The sequence below is a fragment of the Dipteris shenzhenensis genome, chromosome 19 (assembly GCF_047967505.1).
Source record: "Dipteris shenzhenensis isolate YYH24624 ecotype China chromosome 19, Dip_SZ_1.0, whole genome shotgun sequence".
Classification (NCBI taxonomy): Eukaryota; Viridiplantae; Streptophyta; class Polypodiopsida; order Gleicheniales; family Dipteridaceae; genus Dipteris; species Dipteris shenzhenensis.
In genome coordinates, this window is record NC_141614.1 from 53037646 (window position 1) to 53059540 (window position 21895).

At 45.7% G+C, this 21895-nt stretch overlaps 1 protein-coding gene across 1 annotated transcript in view; it reads left to right on the forward strand.

The window, feature by feature from the left end:
- ETFQO (electron-transfer flavoprotein:ubiquinone oxidoreductase) overlaps positions 1-21895 on the forward strand; it is a 186400-nt gene that overhangs the window by 117308 nt on the left and 47197 nt on the right. The window contains exons 13-16 of the mRNA XM_087390501.1: positions 6118-6167; positions 6430-6496; positions 6595-6674; positions 6824-6952. Of these exons, the coding sequence (XP_087246627.1) occupies positions 6118-6167; positions 6430-6496; positions 6595-6674; positions 6824-6952 (326 nt within the window). The remainder of the gene's footprint in view (positions 1-6117; positions 6168-6429; positions 6497-6594; positions 6675-6823; positions 6953-21895) is intronic.

Sequence of the window (21895 nt, forward strand, 5' to 3'; positions counted from 1 at the left end):
ACATATGCATATGGGATTATTTTCCAATATATCCACGTGTCGACAGCGCGCAAGACCCTCTCTACAATTCATGAATTAACCATGTAGAGGGGTGAAGGCCACCACCTCCAACACCCCTTGTGGACAAACCCCAAGGTACAACTGATCAAACCAAAGGCGACCCCCAACCAAAGCAAGGAGGGGCCAACCAAACAAGGCACATGGGACAAATCAAAGCCCATGTACATGTAGCCAACAAAGATCAGCCTACACGGGTAGCCTGTAGCCAAAGCCCATGGTAGTCGAATCACAGTCAGTGCCTTCAAGAGCCGCTGCCACCACCGCCGTAATAGTCACAAACAATGCACCGCCACGAACAGTCAGTCTTTGTTGACTGCACGCAGTCCATCAGACAGTCCGCAGGTTTAGTCCTGCTCTGATACCATGTTGGCACGCTCTATGCGTGCCATGTGGCAGATGGAGCGTCGAGTGCGGGGGGTCCCAATCCCTCGCCTCCTAGCCACGCATGCCTCTCTATCCCCTTAAAAAGTCTCGGGAGGGATTAGAGAGAGTCTTCAAATAAGCCTTTTATATTCACGGCCCCCAAGAGGGCACATATGCATATGGGATTATTTCCCAATACATCCACATGTCGACAATGCGCAAGATCCCCTCTACGATTCATGAATTAACCATGTAGAGGGGTGAAGGCCACCATCTCCAACAGGATCTCCATAGGTTCACTGTAATCCCTCCATGAATAGTAAGCCATATGAATAATGTTTAACTTTAAGTTTTGGCTTTGTGACTTTGTGCATAATCATGGAGATTGCTTTGATATGAAAGGTCTTTGTGCTATAGTTTCACATCAAAGATACAACCCCAAGATGAAAGAAAAAAATTTTCATTAAAACATCCATATTCTTTCATTTTAGCTAGAGCTCATGGGACCTATGGAAAACTATTCTAAAGCGTTGTATATTCCATAGAATAATAAATAAAGAGAGCCTAAAGAAAGAGAGGTACCCATCTTGGCCCCTAAGTGTTCATGAGCTCTTTAATCCAAAGGCTTGTGAATATGAGTGTGCTATTCTACTTCAAGGTGGGCAAACCTTGAAAAAGAATTACAAAATCATCTGAATTTCCTAATTATAGCAAGGCCTCAAGAATACACTAGGTGATTCATCAGATATGTTTGATGCTTTCTGTGGATTTCAAAATCCTCTAAGCATTAGAGGCACTGCAGGTCTTGCCACAAGCACATCCATCTTATTGCAGTTGTAGACACTCGTCACTGTTACTACCGGTGGCTCGAGATCTAATGAAGAGAAAACTGCATGACTAACCTCCCGGGGTGAAGGACACAATAATGGGAAGGCCTCATCTACCTCTGTGTTGATTGGTTTTGCAACTACTGCCTCCCTAAAGAACTAATGAATTGGAATTGCAGAGGGAACTGCATGACCATCCTCATTGATTGCCAAGGAATATTCAACCTCCGTACTATTGAAATCTACAAGGTTCCTCCCTCTTGCTAGGATTGCATACCGACCTAGGAACCATTCAAGAGAATGTTCCCTGAGCTTTGGGTGTGGGCTTGGCAGCATGCCAAGAGTAATGGAGATACAAGATAAGACGACAAACAAATGAGCTCAGTATGGCTCAATTATGACCTTAGAGTATGTCAATAGAAAGTCCAACCTGTTAGGAACCCGTGGGTGCGATCAGAATTGAATTCTGACAACTTTGAAATTTTAGGGCTTTTGGGAGTGACACGTGGCAGATTGCCACATGGAATCTGAGCTGGTAGGTGAGTCCACCTGTCCCACACATGTGGCAACATGCATGGCAAGTGGCAGGGCATGCAGGCCAAGTGTTTGGCCCAAAATTTGGTAGATTTGGGGCAGGTTGTGGGCTGTCCTCTTTGGGACTGCAGCCCACAAAAAATCTGGGACAAGTGTCCACCTTCCACTCTAGGCCTGGGGGGGGGGGGGGGGCTGAGCCTATAAAAGAAGGCCTCTCCCCTTCATTCTCTACATGAAAAATTCGTCACTTTTCTTCTCTCTCCTTTTGGTTGATGCAGAAGAACCTCTCCAGCTCCTTGGGTGCAGCCAGCTTCTCCCTAGGTCTCTGTACTGTTCCAGCCCCTTCCCCTTGCAGAAATCTGCCTTTCTCTGCATCTCTGGAACAGCAGCAACTCCTCTCTTACATTCCTTCCCTTGGGATCAGCATTGGCACTCTCTCTCTACAGCTATCACTCCATAAAAGCTTTCTCTCTCTAGCCTACAGGCTGTTTTTCTAAGCTGTTCTCATTCCAGCCCCATTTCCACACTCTCCTTACCCAAGGTAGCTTTAGGGGCATCAAGGACTTCATCCACAAAAGGGTCAAGTCACGAAGGGAGCCTGTATTGTCAAGTTTATCTCATTTACAGCATTATTTCATGTTGTTTCTACTATCTTTCTAGAAACTAGTGCTTGTCTCTAATGTTGGATGTAAGTGGTGATTGTTGCAGGCTTCTTCCTTGTGGATTGGGCAAGCCAAGAGTTGAAACCTGAGCTTAGAGTCCTCCTTTTTGTTGTCTACCTTGTACATATGCTCTTGAGTCTTGTATCTAGGTCCTAGGTTTTCACTGAGTTCATCAGTTTGGAAGGTGCATTGCACCTTGGTCTTGTATCTCCATTTTCAAGAATAAAGTGAGCCTGGATAAGGGGGGGGACCCGTCTTGGCCCCTCAATCATATTGCATTTTCCAATGATGTCACTTTGTGTTTAAGCTGTATAAGTCTTAATTCCAGCTTAATTGCAAACTCTTAAGTTCAAGTATATGTGTTTGGCAACTCGCAATCATCTCATGCAAACGCCTCTGCAAAATCCGTTGTCTGAATTGATAGAAAGCACCGAGTAGTTTACACTTGAAAAGATAAGAGAGCAATATGCCCATGATCCAGACTTTGAAGAAATAATGCAGCAAATGCAAGAGGGCCAGCCTACAAGTCAATATACCATAAAATATTGTTACCTAATGAAACATGACTGCCTATGCATTACCAGATTCATGTGATCGAAAATTCTGAAAGAATGTCATGCACCTCCATTTGTTGGACATAGAGGCATTGCAGATACTACTCAAGCCTTGGAGAGGTATTTTTAGTGGCCAGCCATGGGCAAGGATATACTTAAGTTTGTAACACAACGCCTTGTCAGAAGGTGCAGACGGAAGGCGCCTGGCCTACTAATGCCTCTTCTGGTACCCCAAGCACCATGGGAAAGCATAGCTATGGACTTTATCTTTGATTTGCCACGATCAAAGACAGGGAATGATGGGATATGGACTATTATAGATAGATCAAACAAGCCCATTTTATCCTGGTACATAAGACGATCAAGACAGACCACATGGCCAAAGTTTTCATGGCCTAGATCTTTAAGCACCATGGAATGCCCAAGCCCATTGTTAGTGACCGAGATCCCAGAATGACCAATCTATTTTGGAGAGCTTTATTTGACAATATGTGGACAATCTGAATTTTCCTTCTTCTTTCCATTCCCAAATAGATGGTCAAAATGAGGTAGCAAATTCAACTGTCTTAGATATTTTGAAATGCTATGTAGCTGATTAGAAATCATATTGGGAAAAGTAACTCTCGTTAGTGGAGTTAGCATACAATAATATAGTTCATAGCTCCACAAGAAAAGCCCCATTTGAGGTTATGTATGGAAAGGTGATTCTGCCACCAGTCCTAAGGACCAAAGATGAGGATTTTGCAGCTGATCAATATGTCAGGGATCTCGAAGCAGGATTATGCCAAGTCCGGAAAGCAATAGAAAGATCCCTAGAGAAACAAAAGAGAGCTAGAGATAAACATAGAACACAGCTAGACCTCAAGTGAGGGGACTGGGCACTTTAAAGTTTTGAGAAAGCCAGGCTTTGCAAGCTTAAGGGCAAAGAGAAAGTGTATGCCAAGCTAGCTACCAGGTACTATGGCCCCTTCTAAGTCTGGATGAAATTAATGAGGTAGCATACAAATTGGAGCTGCCAGAGCATTGGAAGATTCACAATGCCTTTCACATGATTCTCCTAAAGAAATATCAAAACGGCCGGAGCCTACATAACCTATTATTGAAGATCCCCTAGAAGTGGATGAGGCGGAGGAGATCCTTCAACTAGAGCAGATTGTGTATCATATAGTATGCAAGGGACCCCATGGCAAGGTATTTTACAGGTTTCTTATCAGGTTCATGAAGTACACAGCATTGAATGCCAAGTGGAGAGACGAAGACATATTGTCTGATCATCCATAAATTTGGGACAATTACAAAGAGGCTTTTTGGTTGAGGTCAACAGATTAGAAGCCAAGGGGATGTCACCAAGTTGACCTCTAATAGCCTTCAACTTCTTCTGCTCTGTTTCCCACCTTTGATGTTGTTATAGGAAAGCACGTTTTGACCCGATTGTGCACCTTTGAGGATTATCGAGAACTGATTTTCCTTTTACTTGAATGTGTTCTTTCCCATTCCGTTATCCGGAGTATCTGGAGGTTGCCCACCAATGCTTTCAACGGTGTAACGGGGAATGATCCTTGTGCAATCTAAAGGACTCCCTTCAGCCTATTCACATGGAGGGGAAGGTGACAAATTTTGGAATTCCCTGCCTTTTCACTGCAATTTTAGCCTTGCTTGGCAGTTCCCAACTTTGCGGGTGTTAGGAGGCCCAAATTTGACACATAAACGGTGGCCCCAAATTTGGCACATAAACAGCATCTCCATCCAGCATATTTGTACATAAACAGCATCTCCTTCCAGCATATTTGCACATAAATGACCTGCTGTTCGTGTATGCTGAAGCGATCCTCAGATTTGAACAGCAGTCGCTCCCAGAATCTTCCCACACATAAACGGCCTATTGTTCATGTTCGTTTCGTTCACCTTTGTAAACAGTGTTGTGTTCATGTATGTTTCATCTGCCTTTGTCATACCTATGCACGTCATGTTATCTATTCACTGCACCACACGATTGCAGGTGAGAGCCCCGACTGTGCTGCTCTGATACCAAATGTTAAGAATTGAACTGTTTTCAATGCATGCTCATGCGTGCGATGATGTAGAAAATGACACAATACTGGCCCTCCAATGGGAAGGAGTGCTCTCATGAGAGAATTTGTTTCTATGTTGACATACATGAAAAGGAAAAAGTCATGGATGAATACAATGTGGAGAGAAGAATGCGCACTCATACATGAAGAGGGGGACCCCTTCATTCATGCCTCTTGAGATCACTCAAAGACCAGCTCTTCGCATTTAAATCCACCCTTAGCCTACGACTTTAGACCTACCATTTTATGCATCCTAATGCGTCCTTTCCCTTTCCTATACCCCCTAGGACGTAAACATGTGAGTGCATATCTTTATTGGCTAATATTACATCATTTGTTGATACAATTTGTACCCCTCAGTCCTGTCAAGACCTGTGGGCTCTATCAAATCCCCCAAATTGAGATGTAAGCCTCAATATAAGGCCATCTCGATAATTGTAATGCCAATAATAAAACTCATGACATAGCCATGGCAATACTGATAAAATGTACTCAATTGTGGCATCATCAATGTCCAAGTAGTAATATGTAGATGCCATCAATCATGACATATCTTCACCTTTACATAGCCAACAATGGTGGCTTAATGTACCAAATGTTGCACAAACGGCACTTGAGCTATGCACATTTGGCTGGTGGCAGGGAAAGACCTTTAGCTGCTTCACATCCATACAGACCCAGTACAAAAATGAATGATGAAAAATAAATCTAATGACAACTTTGCTAAGCACAAAGGTCAACAGAACTTGCTAAAGGAGACACCCAATACAAAGGGTGACCAGAAAGTCACAATCAATAGTGAGATCTTTAGTGCATGCCAATAAACAAAATTTGTGCTTTGATATTCCTTTATCTATCTAAGCGTGGCAGCATGTTTCTGCTATAATGATGTACGCTAACTTATTTTTGCCACACAATATCTGGAAACGAATAAGTAGCTAAGCATTTCCCTTGGCAGCATGTTTCTGCTATAATGATGTATGCTAACTTGTTCTTATCACAGTTTATCTCAAAACGATTAAGTAGCTGAGATCTCCCTTGGCAGGCATTTCATTATGGACTATTTCCAGGACTGGCTGTTTCTGCTTTTGAATAGTAAGATCTCTTTTCTTGCTTTACTTTTGTTTGTCTTCTTGCTTTTCTTTTGTTTGAACAGAGGGCAGTGATATGAGGGAAGCAATGTGAGCAGGAGGAGCCAGGATGTTCTATTCTGATTTTACCTTTGTAATCATTCAAATCTTGATGTCATTGGAGTATTTTTATTCAAGAGTTAAGAGATTGCATTGCTGATGTTTGGTGAAATCACAATTTATCTGTTTGACCTGTTTAAACTAATTGCTGCTATATGTGTAATCAGTTACGTCACCCGAGGGCATTCACCATGGACATTAAAGCACAGCAAGCCTGACCATGAAGCTACACAGGTAGGACAGGTGGCTTTGTATTCTTTGGTAGCAGTAAAATGTAATTTCAAGGCTTCCGTTCAGCTTGTTACAATACTGCACAATGTTGGTCTATCCAGTCTGCACAGTTTCATGAACCGATCGTCTATCCAAAGCCTGATGGAGAGATCTCATTTGACCTGCTGACCTCGTTGTACAGGTGGAATTTTTGATCTCCTAGTTGAAAATTAACTTACATGATCCTTTTCATGCTTGCATGCACAGTGTTTTTTTAAATTCATTTGTTGTAACCTGAAAAAAGCAATCATTTTCCCGACTTAAGTGTACTTGTATTATGCCTCATATCAGAAGCAATACCAATCATGATCATGATCAGCCATCGCATCTCCGCTTAAAGGATCCAAATGTACCTGAAAAGTTGAATCTCCCCAAGTTTGCAGGCCTGGAGACACGTTACTGCCCAGCACGTGTGTACGAGTAAGTTTTTGCACAGGAATACAATGTTTTTGACTCATGACTTTCTTTTCACATAATCGCACTTGTTTGTTCTTTATTGTGATTGTGTGTGTGCGGATGCCAGCAACTAATGGCCATAATTTCTGCTCTCTGAAGCTCATCTTTCCATCTCATTGTGAGGTTCCCCACATGCCCTTGTCTTGGGCAAAGAGAAAGTATAATACTTTTGAAATGAGGCACAAGTATGGACCAACTTGCAAACTTCAAGAAGAATCAAATAAATAGAGTGTCTTGCATCGTTTGAACTACTGAGACTTCTGTCCCACTAATTGCATACTGTTTAAATGACATCCTTGACAGAATCTGGCTGTTCTCTAGTCTGCCCTTGTCTATGATTTTTTTTCAAGAAAATTACTTCATAAGAACGATTGAAGATCGCGAGAGCGGAAAGGACACACTGCTGCTGCTCCCCGCTCCCTCCTGCTGCCCTCCTCGCTGCTCCCTCCCTCCCCTCCTTGCTGCTTCCTCCCTCCCCCCTCCCCTCCTTCTCTTCCTCTGCTGCAGCCCCCCCTGTGCGCTGCCTCCTCCCCTCTGCGCGCTGTCTCCCCTCTGCGTGCTGCCTCCCCCCTCTGCGTGCTTCCTTCTCCCCTCTACGCGCTGCCTCCCCCCTGCGTGCTGCCTCCTCCCCCCCCTCCCCCTTCTGCTCCCCCCTGCGCTGCTGCAGCACCCCCCCCCCCCCCCCCCGCTGCCTCCCCCTTCTGCGCTACCTCCTCCCCTCTGCGTGCTGCCTCCCCCCTGCGCGCTGCCTCCTCCCTCCCCTCCCCCTTGCCTGCTGCTCCCCCCTGCGCTGCTGCCAGCCCCCCCCTGCACTGCTTCAGCCCCCCCTCGCTGCTGCCAGCCCCTCACCCTCCCTTCCTCCTCTCCTTGCTCATTCCTCTCTATCTCTTCTTCCTTTCATCCTCTCCTCTCATTTGGAGTACCCCTATTTTTGTTAGGGGTCTCCTGGGCTTCAGGAAAGCGGACGGAGTTCTTTTTTTGGTTTTGAATCGGCCTTTCCCACCTCCATTGACGAATGGGTTCCCATTCAGTCAATCCGTTACCGCCCACACCGGCCGCGAGAACCGTCATTTTCTCAAAAGACGAGCTACAGCAGCTGCAAAAGGATTTGGAGCATGAGTGTTCCACTACTCTCTTCGCACGCATCCATGGCTCCCACCCCTCCAGGTCACAAGCTAGAGATTGGATGCTTGCGGCACTTCCCTAGGAGCTCACCCCCCACCTTAAGGATGTTCATTTGTTGGGACGAGGTTTCTTTCAAGTGTGCCTAGATTTCCCAGACGTCACGAGAGACCTGCTACAGGCCGGTTTTCTTTTTCTAGGCTTCAGGAGGATTTTTTTGTTTCCCTTTCAACTGGGCTTTGACCCAGTTGAAGAGGACAAGCAGGGGGTTTCTGTTTTCATCAGATTCCCTGGTCTTCCCTCAGTTTATCACCGGATACTTTTAGTTATTGGCGAGAGGTCTGGTGTGGTAGCAGAGATCCCCCCTTGCCAAAGACTTTCTGGGCTGAAGCATGTAACACGGCAGTTTACATTCTCAATCGTAGCTACACGAAGGCTGTGAATGGGATGACTCCACTGCAGGCCTTTTCTGGTAAGAAACCTTCAGCTGCACATTTCAGAGTTTTTGGATGTGACTATTTTGTGCATGTCCCTGATGCTAATAGGTCCAAATGGGAACCGAAGAGCCGGAAGTGTATTTTCTTGGGCTACAGTGAAGAGGCGAAGGGTTACCGTCTGTATAATCGTGTTACTAAGAAGGTAATAGTAAGTCGCGATGTGGTCTTCTCAAAACAGCCGCATCAATTGGAGGAGGATGCTTCCTTTCCAGACAACTAGGACCAGGATATCGACGGGGGGGGAATTGACGTAACAGGGAACCATGTTAGGGAAATTTAAGCAAAATTAGGGGGAAATAAAGAAGAAAAAGTATGGAAAAATTAGAGGGGGGGGATAGGAAAATTTTAAAAATTTATAGGAAAATTTTAAAATTTTATAGGAAAATTTTAAGGGAATTTTAGGCAAAATTAGGGGGAATAAGGGAGAAAACTGGGGGAAGGAAGGGAAAAAGGAAGAGGGGGGGGGGATTAAACATGAAAATAAATAGAGGGAAGGGATAAAAAGTAAATTGAATGTAAAGTGGGAAAGGGATAGTAAGTGTGTGTGTGTGTGTGTGTGGAAGACAAGACAACAACCCCTTTTGCATACTGAAAAGACAAAAGAGTCAGTGTAAAGGATAGAAAGAGAACATTATAGAATTAAGGAAGAGTTTGAGTATGTAGGTAAAGCACCTATGAAATTGCATGAAAAGTATATAAGAGCTTTGATAAGAAATGACAATAATGTTTTTTGAAAAAACATTTTTGCAAAAAAAAATTGGAGCTTGGTGAAGTCCTGATAAGCATCTCTTTTATTGAAGAGGAGAGTCTGCATACCTACCACCATCCAAGAAGAAAACATGGTAAGAACCAGCTTAACTTTAATTGGGAAGATAGGTTTCATAAACACCCCTCCCTTGTTATCAGGGTCACAATAAAATGGTGGCTTAAACAACTCGATGTAGACTTTAAAGGTGTAAAAAAAGGGGCCTAGAGAGAATTTGAAAAAAAGGAAAAAGGATTTAAAAGTCTTTGGATAGAGGGAAGGGGGTCTTACATTCTATCCTTGCCTCAGTAGGAATCCTTCGTACACCCTGGCTCAGCGGAACTCCTTTTCCACTTTGGAGGACCTCTGTGAACTCCCAGATGATGATTTTGTACCTTCTACTTTCGGAGAGCCAGTTATCGGCATCTCTTGTGAGAGATCCTTCTCTCTTTCACCTATGGACTTTCCTACCCTTGGACCTCGTGTATATGGCAGGAGGTCAGCTCCGACGGAGGGTTCTTTTTCCACCACCAGATCGGGTAAGGTATTCCAACCCGCTTCCTCCCGTCGATGAGGATAGCTAGTTGGAATGTACAAGGATTGGGCGGCATCCCTCATCGCCGTCGCAGACAACTGATCAAGAATCAGCTCCATCCAGGTGTTTCAGGTGCTCTTTTTCTTCAGGAACACAATTTGGATGTCAGAGATTGCTCCAAGTCAGGTAAGCTGCTTTCAGGCCGGACTTTTTGGCTTCCTACCTTGGGAACCAGAGGAGGTACATGCATATCAGTTTCAGATTCTATTCTCCCTCTGATCATTGGACACGGCATCATAACCCCCTCCAGGGCCTAGTGGGTTTTACTTCTGATTGACGGACGTAAGGTTGGTTTCCTCAACCTCTATGCTCCGAACAACAGAGGGGACCGTGTTCTGTTCTGGAAAGAGTTGCTCTCGTGGGCTGACATTGTAGATTCGTGGATTATTGGAGGTGACTTTAACATGAATGAGGCACCTTCTGATAAGCAAGGGGGAAGAGAAGGTGGTATTCATTCCCTCGAGAGAGCAGCTTGGGATGCCTTCTTATTCAGGTTCAGTGGCAGAGATGTTTGGTCAAATGATGCATTTCATATTCAGTCTCAGTCACTTTTGTTTTCATGGTCGAACCATAAGGTGCATATGCCTATCCATGCTCGGATTGACAGATTCTATGTGGATGATTGGACTCTTGATAGAGGGGGGACAGTTTGCATTGCACCTGGTGTTTTCATTTCTGACCATTTTTCAGTAGTTCTGTCCATCGTAGAGGCCCATCTGAGAGGACGATCTCACAGTATCAAGATCCCCGATGCCTTATACACGGATGAGACTCTCACAGAGGCAGTCTTGGAGATCTGGGTTTCTCACATGCAGGGGGGGTGGGCTGGTCCTTCACATGTGGCCACAGCACTTGCTAGTATCAGCGACTTTTATCACTCCGTTGCTAGTGCTCGGCGAGGTGAGGTACTCAGGCGGGAGGTTGGTATCCGCCGGCAGTTGGCAGCCTTGTACAGGGAGGAGTAAAGATGACCATCAGATGCTTGGATACAAGAGCGCCTTGCTGTGGCAAGGGCTCACTTGTAAACATTGCTTGATCAGAGAGTAGAGTATGCCTTCCATGCACGGGAGTCATTTTGGATACAGATGGGAGGGAGAGTCAATAAACACTTTTTCTCTACACTTGGTCCCAGACATAGTAGAGAGAGTGTCAGGCAACTTATTGACTCTGACGGCGTTTTGCAGTCTCATCCGAATACCGTCTTGCACTTAGCGACAGCTTTCTATGCCTCCCTCCTTTCCGCAGATCCTTATACACAGGCCAGAGATGTGGCTAGAGATGAAGTTTGGCAGAGTTTACCTGTGTTGGTCTCACCAGAGATGATATGCTTACTTGATGCACGCTTTACCAACACAGAATTCAAGTCTGCCCTCTCCGCCCTTCATAAGGGGAAATGCCCTGGTTCCGATGGTATTACTCCTTCTTTCTTTATAGCCTTTTGGGATATGATAGGTGATCCTATTACTTCAGCCCTGCAAGGCATTTGGGACTCGGGTGAGATGCCTGACTCACTGACCGAGGGACTTATACACCTTATCCTGAAAGGTGGCAACAGGAATTTTGTATCCCATTGGAGACCCATCACTCTGTTGGGCACTTTATACAAAATCCTTGCCAAGGCGATCAGCATCCGATTGCAGCCCCTTCTTCCAGACCTCATCCATGATACTCAGACAGGCTTTGTGCATGGCAGGAGCATATTTGACAATATCTTTTCCTTTTGGGAAGCCACTGAGTGGGCTATGCAGAGGGGGCAGAGGTTGGCAGTTCTACTCCTGGACTTTGAGAAAGCCTATGATAGAGTAGATTGGGGCTTTCTTGAGGGCACTCTTCTATGTTTTGGTTTTTCAGATGCATGGATTAGAGGGGTGGCCTCCCTTTATAGATCAGCTCACAGCCAGGTTTTGATTGGAGGGGTAAGGGGTGACAGATTTCATATTTCCAGATCAGTTCGTCAGGGATGCCCTTTAGCCCCCTTCCCCTTTCTTTTTGTGACAGAAGCTATAAGTATCTTCATTAGATCTCAGGCTGAGCTTTTTGGGTTGAGATTGCCCTTGAGACAGGAGCAGGAGCTTCTTGACTGTGAGTTGGCTGATGACACTGCTATTTTTATTGAGGCCTCTTCGCAGTCACTTGATTCTTTCCGGACAGCTTTGAATATTTTTTGCTCAGCTGGAGGGGCACACATTAACTGGCATAAATCCTTCGGCTTTTGGATCAGTGATGAGGAAACTCCAGACTGGGGAGCTGACCTTGGCTTTTCTTGGATTCAGAGGGGTGTTCCTGTCAGATATCTAGGATGCCAGGTAGGGTTGGGCATCTCTCCAGCACAGCAGTTTGCCCCAGTACTAGAAAGTATAAGGAAAAAGGTACTTTTTTAGAGCTCAGCCCAACTCGACCTTGCCTCTAGAGTTGTGGTAGTGAACCAGGTTCTTTTGGCCATTGCCTGGTTTGTGTGTTCTTGCTAGTGCCGGTCTAGGGATTGCATCACTCAGCTCATTAGACCAGTCAGGAATTTTTTATGGAGTGGACTTGATGGCATAGCAGATGTTGCAGCGAGGGTGGCCTGGGAGACCATTATTCTCCCTACATTTGAAGGGGGCCTTAACATCATTGACCCGGATCTGCAGTGCAGGGCATTGCTTTGTAAGGTGGTGGTGAGGGGACTCATGCCTGGGCAGGAACCTTGGAAGGATTTCTTTTTTGGACGCATTCAGGCTTGCACACCAACCTTGGGAGATGATTGGGTGGACAGCCCAAGATGGATTTTTACTTCAGCCCCTCTCAGATCTCCTGCTTCTCCTCTCATGTCTGCCATCCTGAAAGCTTGGGGGAGCTTCAGGAACACTCTTCGAAGGGTTTCACCCTCTACCCTAGAAGAGATTGATAGGCAGCCGGTCATTTGGAATGATAGTATACTTGATGAGCATGGCAGACCACTGGGCACTTCCCATTACATGCAGTGGTCTAGATGGGAGAGAGGCCCCGCCTACACAGTAGGTACTTGGAAGGCATTTATCAGGCTACCTAAGGATCAGAGACTGCAGTCCGTGAGTCACCTCAGAGGGGTAGCACGCAGGGTTCAGCAGATAGATGCAGCCATCCCGGTGGAATGGGTAGTTGAGTTGCCTATTACTTCCACCACTTGGATGGGAGCTTTTTCGAGGACAGTAGTTCCTCTACAGGTGATCGCTATTCGAGGTCTCGGAGAAGATGCACTAGTCTTTGACGTTGGGGATGAAGTTATACTCTCTAGATCCACGGATGATATTCTTCTAGATGTTGCCTTTCAGCCTGTCAGGATTGCTGGTTTTGTGGACCATGGAGCGGGCTTGGAGTGGTAGTTAGACCCCGACCCTCTGCTTTTAGCCTTGGGATCTTAGAGGTTGTGGTTGTATGGAGGTGCACCTATCAGGTGCTTGCAGTGGGACCCAAGAGAGTGGGAGTGGATAGATCATGGGCACCGAGAGAGGGGAATTCCCTTTTTTCATTTTACAGTTGGTAATGCCAGGAGATTTCAGCTGAATAGTAGGGGTTGGGTTCCCTCCAGAGCCCCCCATTGGGACAGCTTCTTCATCACTGCAGATTTGCGTAGGAATTTCTGGAGGAGGCTCTGGAAATCCCTCAGAAATAGAAAGATCACTCTTTTCTTTTGGCTTTCTATTCATGGAGGGATTGCAATGAACCTATGGAGATCACGTTTTGGGGCTGATCCCACTTGCCCTCGCTGTCATTTTGCAGAGGAGTCAGTGCGACATTGCCTTTGGGACTGCAGTCAGGCGAGGACTATTTGGAAAGGGGTTGCGAGGATACTCAGCATTTTTCATACTTCCCCTTTCTTCATGACTTGGGGCTCGGTCGCATGGTTATCTCTTACTGGGCCCCAGGTGTTTTATGAGGGTGAGCCTTCTTCTTAGGCACTCTCGGTCCACCGGCAGGTGATAGAGCCCTTCTCTCTTCAGGATGTACCACTTACTCCCTTCAGGGCTTCTCATGCTTCAGTAGACACCTCTTGGGAGATCGTGGCTAGCATTTCCTCTTGGCACATTTGGAGAGCTAGATGTACAGAGGCCTTGGATGGCACCCAGATACACCCTTCACAGGTGTTCACGGGTATTTGGACTGACACGGTTCACACTTTGATAGCCATTTGGGCTAGCATGCAGGGCCCTTCACGGGCAGCCTCTTCTAGAAGGACTATTTTTCTTCGAGTTTGGAAGGGTTCTCCCTTTTTCTTGGAGGTTTCTACTGGATTGAGATGGCACTATCAGCCCCAATTCTTTCTTTTTGGCTCTTGAGCTTTTCATGCATTGCATGGTGTATCCCGTATGGAGCTTGCTCTAACGGTTTTCTTTTATACTTAATAGAAGTCTCTTTTTGGAAAAAAAGAAAATTGCGAGAGCAAGCTCAAATGCAGGAATACATCATGCTATGCATGAGGAAAAAGAAAACAGCTCAAAAGGAGCTAATAAAAATCCAAGGCAGAGGCTTAAAATGCCACCTCAACCTTGAGGGAGACCAAAGAAGAAAGGAGATCCTCTCCAAACTCTAAAAAAAGTAACTTTCCTGGCAGTGGCTGCTCTGAAGGATCCCTGCATGCTCGCTTGGATGGCCATCAGAGTGTGTACTGTGTCGGTCCAAATACTGGCCAGGGGTGAACTTGGGTACCCTCCATTGCCTCTGTACACCTGGCTCTCCAAATATGCCAAGCTGCAATGCTAGCCAGAATCTCCCATGATGTGTCTACTGAGGCATGAGCAGCTCTGAAAGGAGTAAAGGAAACATCTTGGAGGAAACATGACTCCACTGAGCGTCGCGGTACAATGAAAGCTGGATCTAGATCATGTCCCTCGAAGAACACTTGGGGGCCAGTAAGAGATAACCATGCTACTGAATCCCAGGTCATATAGAAAGGTGCTGTATGAAAGATGCTGAAAATCCTAACAACACCTTCCAGATCTTCCTCGCCTGTCTGCACTCCCAAAGGCGATGATGTACTGACTCAACTGCTATGTGGCAACGAGGACAAGTAGGGTCAGCCCCAAACTCCACAGGTTCACTGCAATCCCTCCATGAATAGAAAGCCAAAAGAAAAGAGTGATATTTCTATTCGTGAGGGATTTCGAGAGCCTACGCCAAAAGTTTCTCTGCACAATTGCAAAAATCTAAAAACTATCCGAATGAGGGGCTCTGGAGGGCCTCCAACCGCTACTACTGAGCTGAAATCTCCGGGCATTTCTGACTATATGACGAAAGAAGGGGATGCTCTTCTCTCGGTGCCCCTCATCAATCCATTCCCACTCTCCTGGGTCCCACTGCAGGAACCTAATAGGGGAACCATCGTAAATCCAAAGTCTCCAAGACTCCAGCGCAAGGAGAAGAGGATAGGGGTCAAGATACCACTGTGAGTCATTGCGCCACTCCATGAAATCTGTAATCCTGATAGGCTGAAAGGCAACCTTCAAAAGAATATCATCAGAAGATATGGTAAGTCTGCCTCCCGACTGAACGTTAAAGGCCAGGGGCCCTTGTCTATGATTTGACTGCAACTAGCACACTAATTCTTGTAGAGTGTTATGCTAGATGCATAACTCTCTCGAGATGAAGTATGTGAGTTTTGTGTCGAAATGAAGTATGGAGGTATCACTAGGACATTTCTAGAAAATTCATTGATGTGCTATCCAGTCTATAAATGCTTTCCAACTTCAAATTAGTGCAACGTCAACCTCCACAGTACAGGAGGGAAAAACATGCAAGCAGAACATGCTCAAAAAGTCCACAGCTTCAATTCCACAATACATGAAATCCCTACAACCTCATTAGTATATGAAGTGGCTACAAGTAATGACAACCTACCCACTACTTGAATTGCTCTACAATTGTTATCTTATGAACAACATGCATAGGGAGATTCTTTTGATGAGTTTTTGTGCAGCGACTTTGGGAGTTTGTTTTCCTTTGTAGTAATATTTAACGGAGAAAATCGACTCAATTGACAATCTGCAAGAAAAAAGATACATATAGAACTTCCTACTGAAGGGTTACGTCTTCTACAGAATTCAGGCACAAGCCTGGATATACAAGTCAACTTAGATCAATCAATTTTTTGTATTGCATAGAACGTCTTTGTAGAATGGAACTTGATGTAGCTTGTTTGCTTTGCTCTTAGTATTGCAAGTGATAGGCACATGCAATGGTCTGTTCCATCAGTTTCTTCATTCCCTTCCATTAGCTCTGACCCATTCTAAGTGCTTTCAGAAGAGCTCCAATAAGGATATCTAGGCTAGAAGTTTTCCTAAGTTTGAGTACCCTCATCTACAGCAATGAGATTGATGAAACCTTGCTGAAGTGATCCCAATCTCCACAGTCAGAATTCATATATTGTCAGCTGCTGTAGCTGATAGAAGCTTAATGGTTTCAAGCAGCTTCAATTAGTGTCAGAGAAGGTTGCAAAGTGCATTAGTGGTAGTTTTTGGGATTGGTTGTTGTAGGAGATATAGTAGCGGTTGCTCACTCTATTTTGTATACAATCTACAAGATCTTCGTGCAAATCTTGCTCTTTGTTTGAGCCATATATGCATAAAAAGTCCCAAAGTGAGAATGTCAATTAAAAAAGATGTATAAACGTTTGCAAAAGACAGAAAAGGCCAATGGGATCAAAATTTGAATGCCAAGGAGCTGGGCTAGGGTCTCTGGAGACCCAGATGTCTTTGGGATGTGCATCTGTCGCCCTATGGTTTGCTTTGAGGGGTCTCCATCATGGGTGCCGCGGGACAATCTACCATAAAGGAGTCTGGCATCTTTGGGCTGGTAGCCTTGGGCCAGGGTTGGCTATGGGTAATAAAAACTGTGAATTAGCCAGACGGGAGTCCCAGCTAGAGTTCTGATGTCTTTGGAGGAACTGTAGCACTGCAAGTCTGCAATGGGAATACCAAAGAGAGCATGGAATGAAAGTCAGAAGCTTCAAAAGACAAACAAGGGCAAGATTTTGACATCCGGATGGGCACAGGACCTAAAAAAATGGTTCAAGAAGTGGGAAGTAGAAGAGTATTTAAACTACTCTTCAGAGGAGATTGATGAAGAGGCTTTTCATTATGACCTGCTGAATGCACTACACAGGAAATGGCAAACAGCAGAAAACAAAGATAAATTTGAGTACTATCGCACATATATCAACCCCGAATATTGGTCAATTTATACAGGAAGGGAGACGACAACGCAGAAGTACATATGTACACCTATAGCAGTGCATAAACGGAGGGCTTTAGCCTCACTTCGCACCCGATCACACCAGCTGCAAATAGAAACAGGGGGATGGAAAAAGATGCCAAGGGAGAGTAGAATATGCCAACTATGTGATCAAGGTATGGTTGAAACAGAAGAACACATGGTAATGATATGCCCTCACTATGCACACATTAGGGAAGAGTTCAATCACCTCCTTGAGGGACATAACAAACTGGCTGATTTGCTGCATAAAGGGTCACCTTCAGCTTTAGGAACATTTGTGTATAAGCTCTTCAAGCATAGGAATCCACCTGAATCCTAGAAGGTGGTTTCTCTTTCCACCCTCCCATCTTCGGGAGGAGCTTTCATGTACTTGTGATATTGTATTGCTCAGGTCCCATAGGCCGGTTTTGGTCTTCAGAGGACGATAATATATTCTTCTTCTTCTTCTTCTTCTTCCCATGGTGTGTATGGAGGTTAAGGATCAAGACAATGTTTATAGTGGCAACCACCGAGTGTGGGCTCTAGTTGTGTTACCTCTGGCATCTCCCTACGATGTCTTCTCAAACATGGCTAGTGTACAAGCTGAATGATGGTTAGGTAGGAGTATGAGGTGATGGATTGTATTTTTGCCTCACAGTCGATCCTTTGAGATGACATCAACTGTATCATACGGTTAGATCTCCTCCAGCTCCACATATCTCGGACTTGGGGGGGGACCAAGAACTCCCCACCAAGGCCCAGTTCTACCGCGACCACTTCTTGAGGGTATCGGAGGAGGGATTCATCATCAAACCTCGGTATCTCGAGGACAGAGGAGTCTCACATGCACTGAGGATTGCCATTGGACAGATGCGGCTTTCGTCCCATCAGCTACGGATTGAGGTAGGGAGAGCCGCGGGTATACCCAGAGAGCAGTGGATCTGCGCGCTGTGTACGCTAGGGGTGATTAAGACAGAGAAGCACTTTCTCTGTGTTTGCCCAGCCTACTATGAGATCCGGGGACGCTACCACTGTCTCTACTTGGAGGGGAGTGGCTTCGGTCTACTATCACGACTAGGGTGCGCTAGGGCCCTTGCTGAGTACTAATCTATGCTAGCAAAATCATAATCATAATTAGAACTAGAACCAAACACTCATAAGCTGAATCAAGGGATCTCAGAGCTGGGACTAAAAATCGAAGCTCAACATAGTGATGGCTATCTCATAAGCTGTGAAATTATCTCTTATCTGTGTTTGTCGAGCCGTCTCGCGCTGTGCCAAAGAGTTCAAAGATTGAGGAGACCGCGCCCCCCACCACAGTGCGAGACGGCTCGACAGACGCAAATATGATATATTTTCACAGCTCACCAAAGAGCCATCACTGTGCCGAGCTTCGTTTTGAGTCCCAGCTTTGAGATCGACTTAATTCAGCTTGTGAGTGTTTGGTTCTGGTTCTGATTATGGTTATGATTTTGCTAGCATATATTAGTACTCAGCAAGGGCCCTAGCGCGCCCTTTGCTCCAGCCCACTAAGGCTTGTATGAGTCTACTATTTTTGCGCACCTTGTCCCATAGGCCCGTGAGACCCCCCGCAGACGTAGCCCATCAAATATGAGTCTCCTGCTACCTGATTTGTTGTAATAAAGTCTATGTGTGTCACTGCATCTCCATCAAATAGAGGCCAACACAAACCTAGCCATGAAAGTGGATTAGCTGGGAGTGTAGCCCAAAACCGTGTCCTTGCTAAAAGAGAGTGGTACTGGATCTTATAGTATTGGGCAAGTGCAGGCAGTGCTCCTCTGTCTCTACCTCTACGGCGTGCTTGTGGCTCTCCTTGCCTCGATCCTCAATTGGTCGGATGAGACCCACATGTCCTCATCGCATGTGAGACCCGTTTGTCCTCCAGATACTAAGATCACCCCATGCTTTGATACTCTTAGGAAATCATCAATGTAGAAACTGGATCTTGGTGGGGAACTCCTCACCCTTCCCTCCCCTAGGAAGTCCATGATGTGTAGAGCTGGAGTAGATCCAACTGTATGATACGGTTGATCTCATCCCGTGAGATGTGGAGGGACAAGGCATCCAAGCTATACTGGAAGCAGGGGAGGTGGTCCATTTGAATAGACTGACTTTTTTGCAAACCATGTGGATATGCATGCATATCAAGCCGTGCGAACCCCACTCTCGGCTAGTCGTCTAGTCATCTAGATGACTCTAGTGCCACCCTCAGTAGTCTCTAGCTAGGAAAGGCCCAAATCCTGTGAAGATATGTCACCGTTTGGACGATGGCATCAATTTGGAGTGGTATAATAGCAAACTTTGCCTGTATGATTTGATTAGGAATTGAGGGCGTACTCCAAATCATCCTGGATCCCATAACCACGTGCAAGCTCTCTAATCTCAGCCACTTGGTCGTCGATAGGTGAGTCCCCTAGAAGGGTGCTGCATACATGGCTGTCGCCCCCACAAGTGTATCAAATAGCCTACCCTTCGTTGGAGGGTCCTGGAAGTGTCTAGAAGGGTCCTAGAGATGCGTCGACACAGGGATATGCTTCTGCGACAGATCAGAGAGCAGCACGGGGGATGGTCATACCACTACAGGACATAGAGGGTGACTGGGCACAGTGGAGTGGAGGAGGAGGAGCTAGCCGATATGAGAGCAGTCTGGATGAGCAGCCGGCATAGTACCACCGAGAGAGGGGCTCAGAGACGACATGCGCGACAGAGAGCCCTCAGAGTACACTCTATTGAGGTCCGACCTATCACAACTTTCCTCAGGGGAGACCGACAGAGACGAGGGGTCACTCTAGACATAGCCCAGAGAGTCCAGAGAGCGAGGAGACCGCGTTCCCCACCGCAACGCGAGACAGCTCGACAGACACAGATAAGAGACATCTTCGCAGCCCACCAGAGAGCCATCACTGTACCAAGCTTTGGTTTCGTCCCAGTGCCTGGATAGATTGATTGATTTGATCCACTATGCAGTTGTAGTTGAATTTTTCTATGATTATGATTTTGTTAGCATAGATTAGTACTGAGCAAGGGTCCTAGCGTACCCTTTGCTTCAGCCCACTGAGGCTTGTATGAGTTCGCTTTTTGTGTACTTTGTCCCATAGGCCCGTGAGGCCTCCCGTGGATGTTAATATATCTTTCTTTATCTTTCTTTCTTTCTTTTCTTCCTAACTGAGCCAGAGTCCCCTGCCCTGATGTGAGCCTTGCCTTGGCTGCATGAGTCATCATGAAAACTGGCTCTGCGAAGACTTCCCCTCCTAGATAGGTGTATGGCTGCATGATCTTAACTGACTCTCCTTGGTAAGTGAAGCTGTGTCGATGAAGTACTACCCGTGAGGTGTTGAAGCTTGTGACCTTCATCTTGCCAAGGTTGACTATTAGGCTTCTCTGTTTGCAAAACACCTCTAGGGCTTTAGGTGTCTCTGTAGGCCTGCCGCCTCCATTGAAGAGGAGATGAGGACTATGTCAATCGCATACAACAATATCTATATCATTAGAGCAGCAAGCAAGGTTCCCTCCCCTCCTAGGCGGTCAATGAATATCGTGATTGCATCAATATGGAGCCCAAAGAGTATCAATGAGAGGGGGAATCCTTGCTTCAATCCGGTCATGCTCTCAATCCGATCTGACAGGCCTCCATTGTACTCCCCCTTTGTGCGACTCATATAAGCTCATCATCCAACCAGGTGTACAGAGGCATTGGATGGATCTCAGGTTCACCCCTCTCAGACATTGGCCAATATTTGGATTGATACTATACATACCTTGATGGCCATCTGAGCGAGTATGCAGGGGTCATTGAGAGTAGCCTCTGCTAGGAGGAACACTTTCTTCAGAGTTTGGAGGCAATCTCCTTTCTTCTCTGATTTTGTCTCAGGGTTGACTTGGCATATTCAGCATCATCCCTGGTTATTTGCTAGCTCTTTTTGAGCTTTTATTTCTCTCATGTATTTATTGACATGATGTACTTTCACATTGAGCTTGCTCTACAGTTTTCATTCATACTTAATAGAACTTCTTTTTTGCGCACACAAAAAGAATCCTATGAGCGTGTATGATTAAGAGACTCCACGAGATTCAGATCCCAAGAGACATGATTTGGTCTACTGAAGCATGTGCAGCTCTGAAAGGAGTAAAGGCAACGTTCTGTAGGGAACATGACTCTACTAAGTGCTGGCGAACGGAAAAATCCCCATCTGAATCATGTCCCTCGAAAAAGACGTGAGGCCTCGTAAAAGAAAGCCAAGCCACTGAACCCCAGGTCATGAAGAAGGGTGAAGTATGGAAAATACATAATATCCTCACAATACTCTTCCAGATCGGTCCTCGCCTGTTTGTACCCCCAAAACAATGCTGAACTGTCTGAATCACAGAATGGCAACAAGGACATGTAGGATTAGCTCCAAACCTGGACCTCCACAGGTTCACCGCAATCCCTCCGTGAATAGAAAGCCAAAAGAAGAGAGCGATCTTTCTACTCTTGAGTGATTTCCAGAGTCTCCTCCAAAAGTTTTTCTGCACATCTGCATAAATGTGAAAGCTGTCCCAATGAGGAGATCTAGAGGGCCTCCAACCTTTACAACTAAGCTGAAATCTCCTGGCATTTCTAACCGTGTAACAAAAGAAGGGGATGCTCTTCTCTCGGTGTCTTTCATCAATCCACTCCCACTCCCTAGGGTCCCATTGCAAACATCTGATAGGGACACCTCCATAGAGCCAAAGTC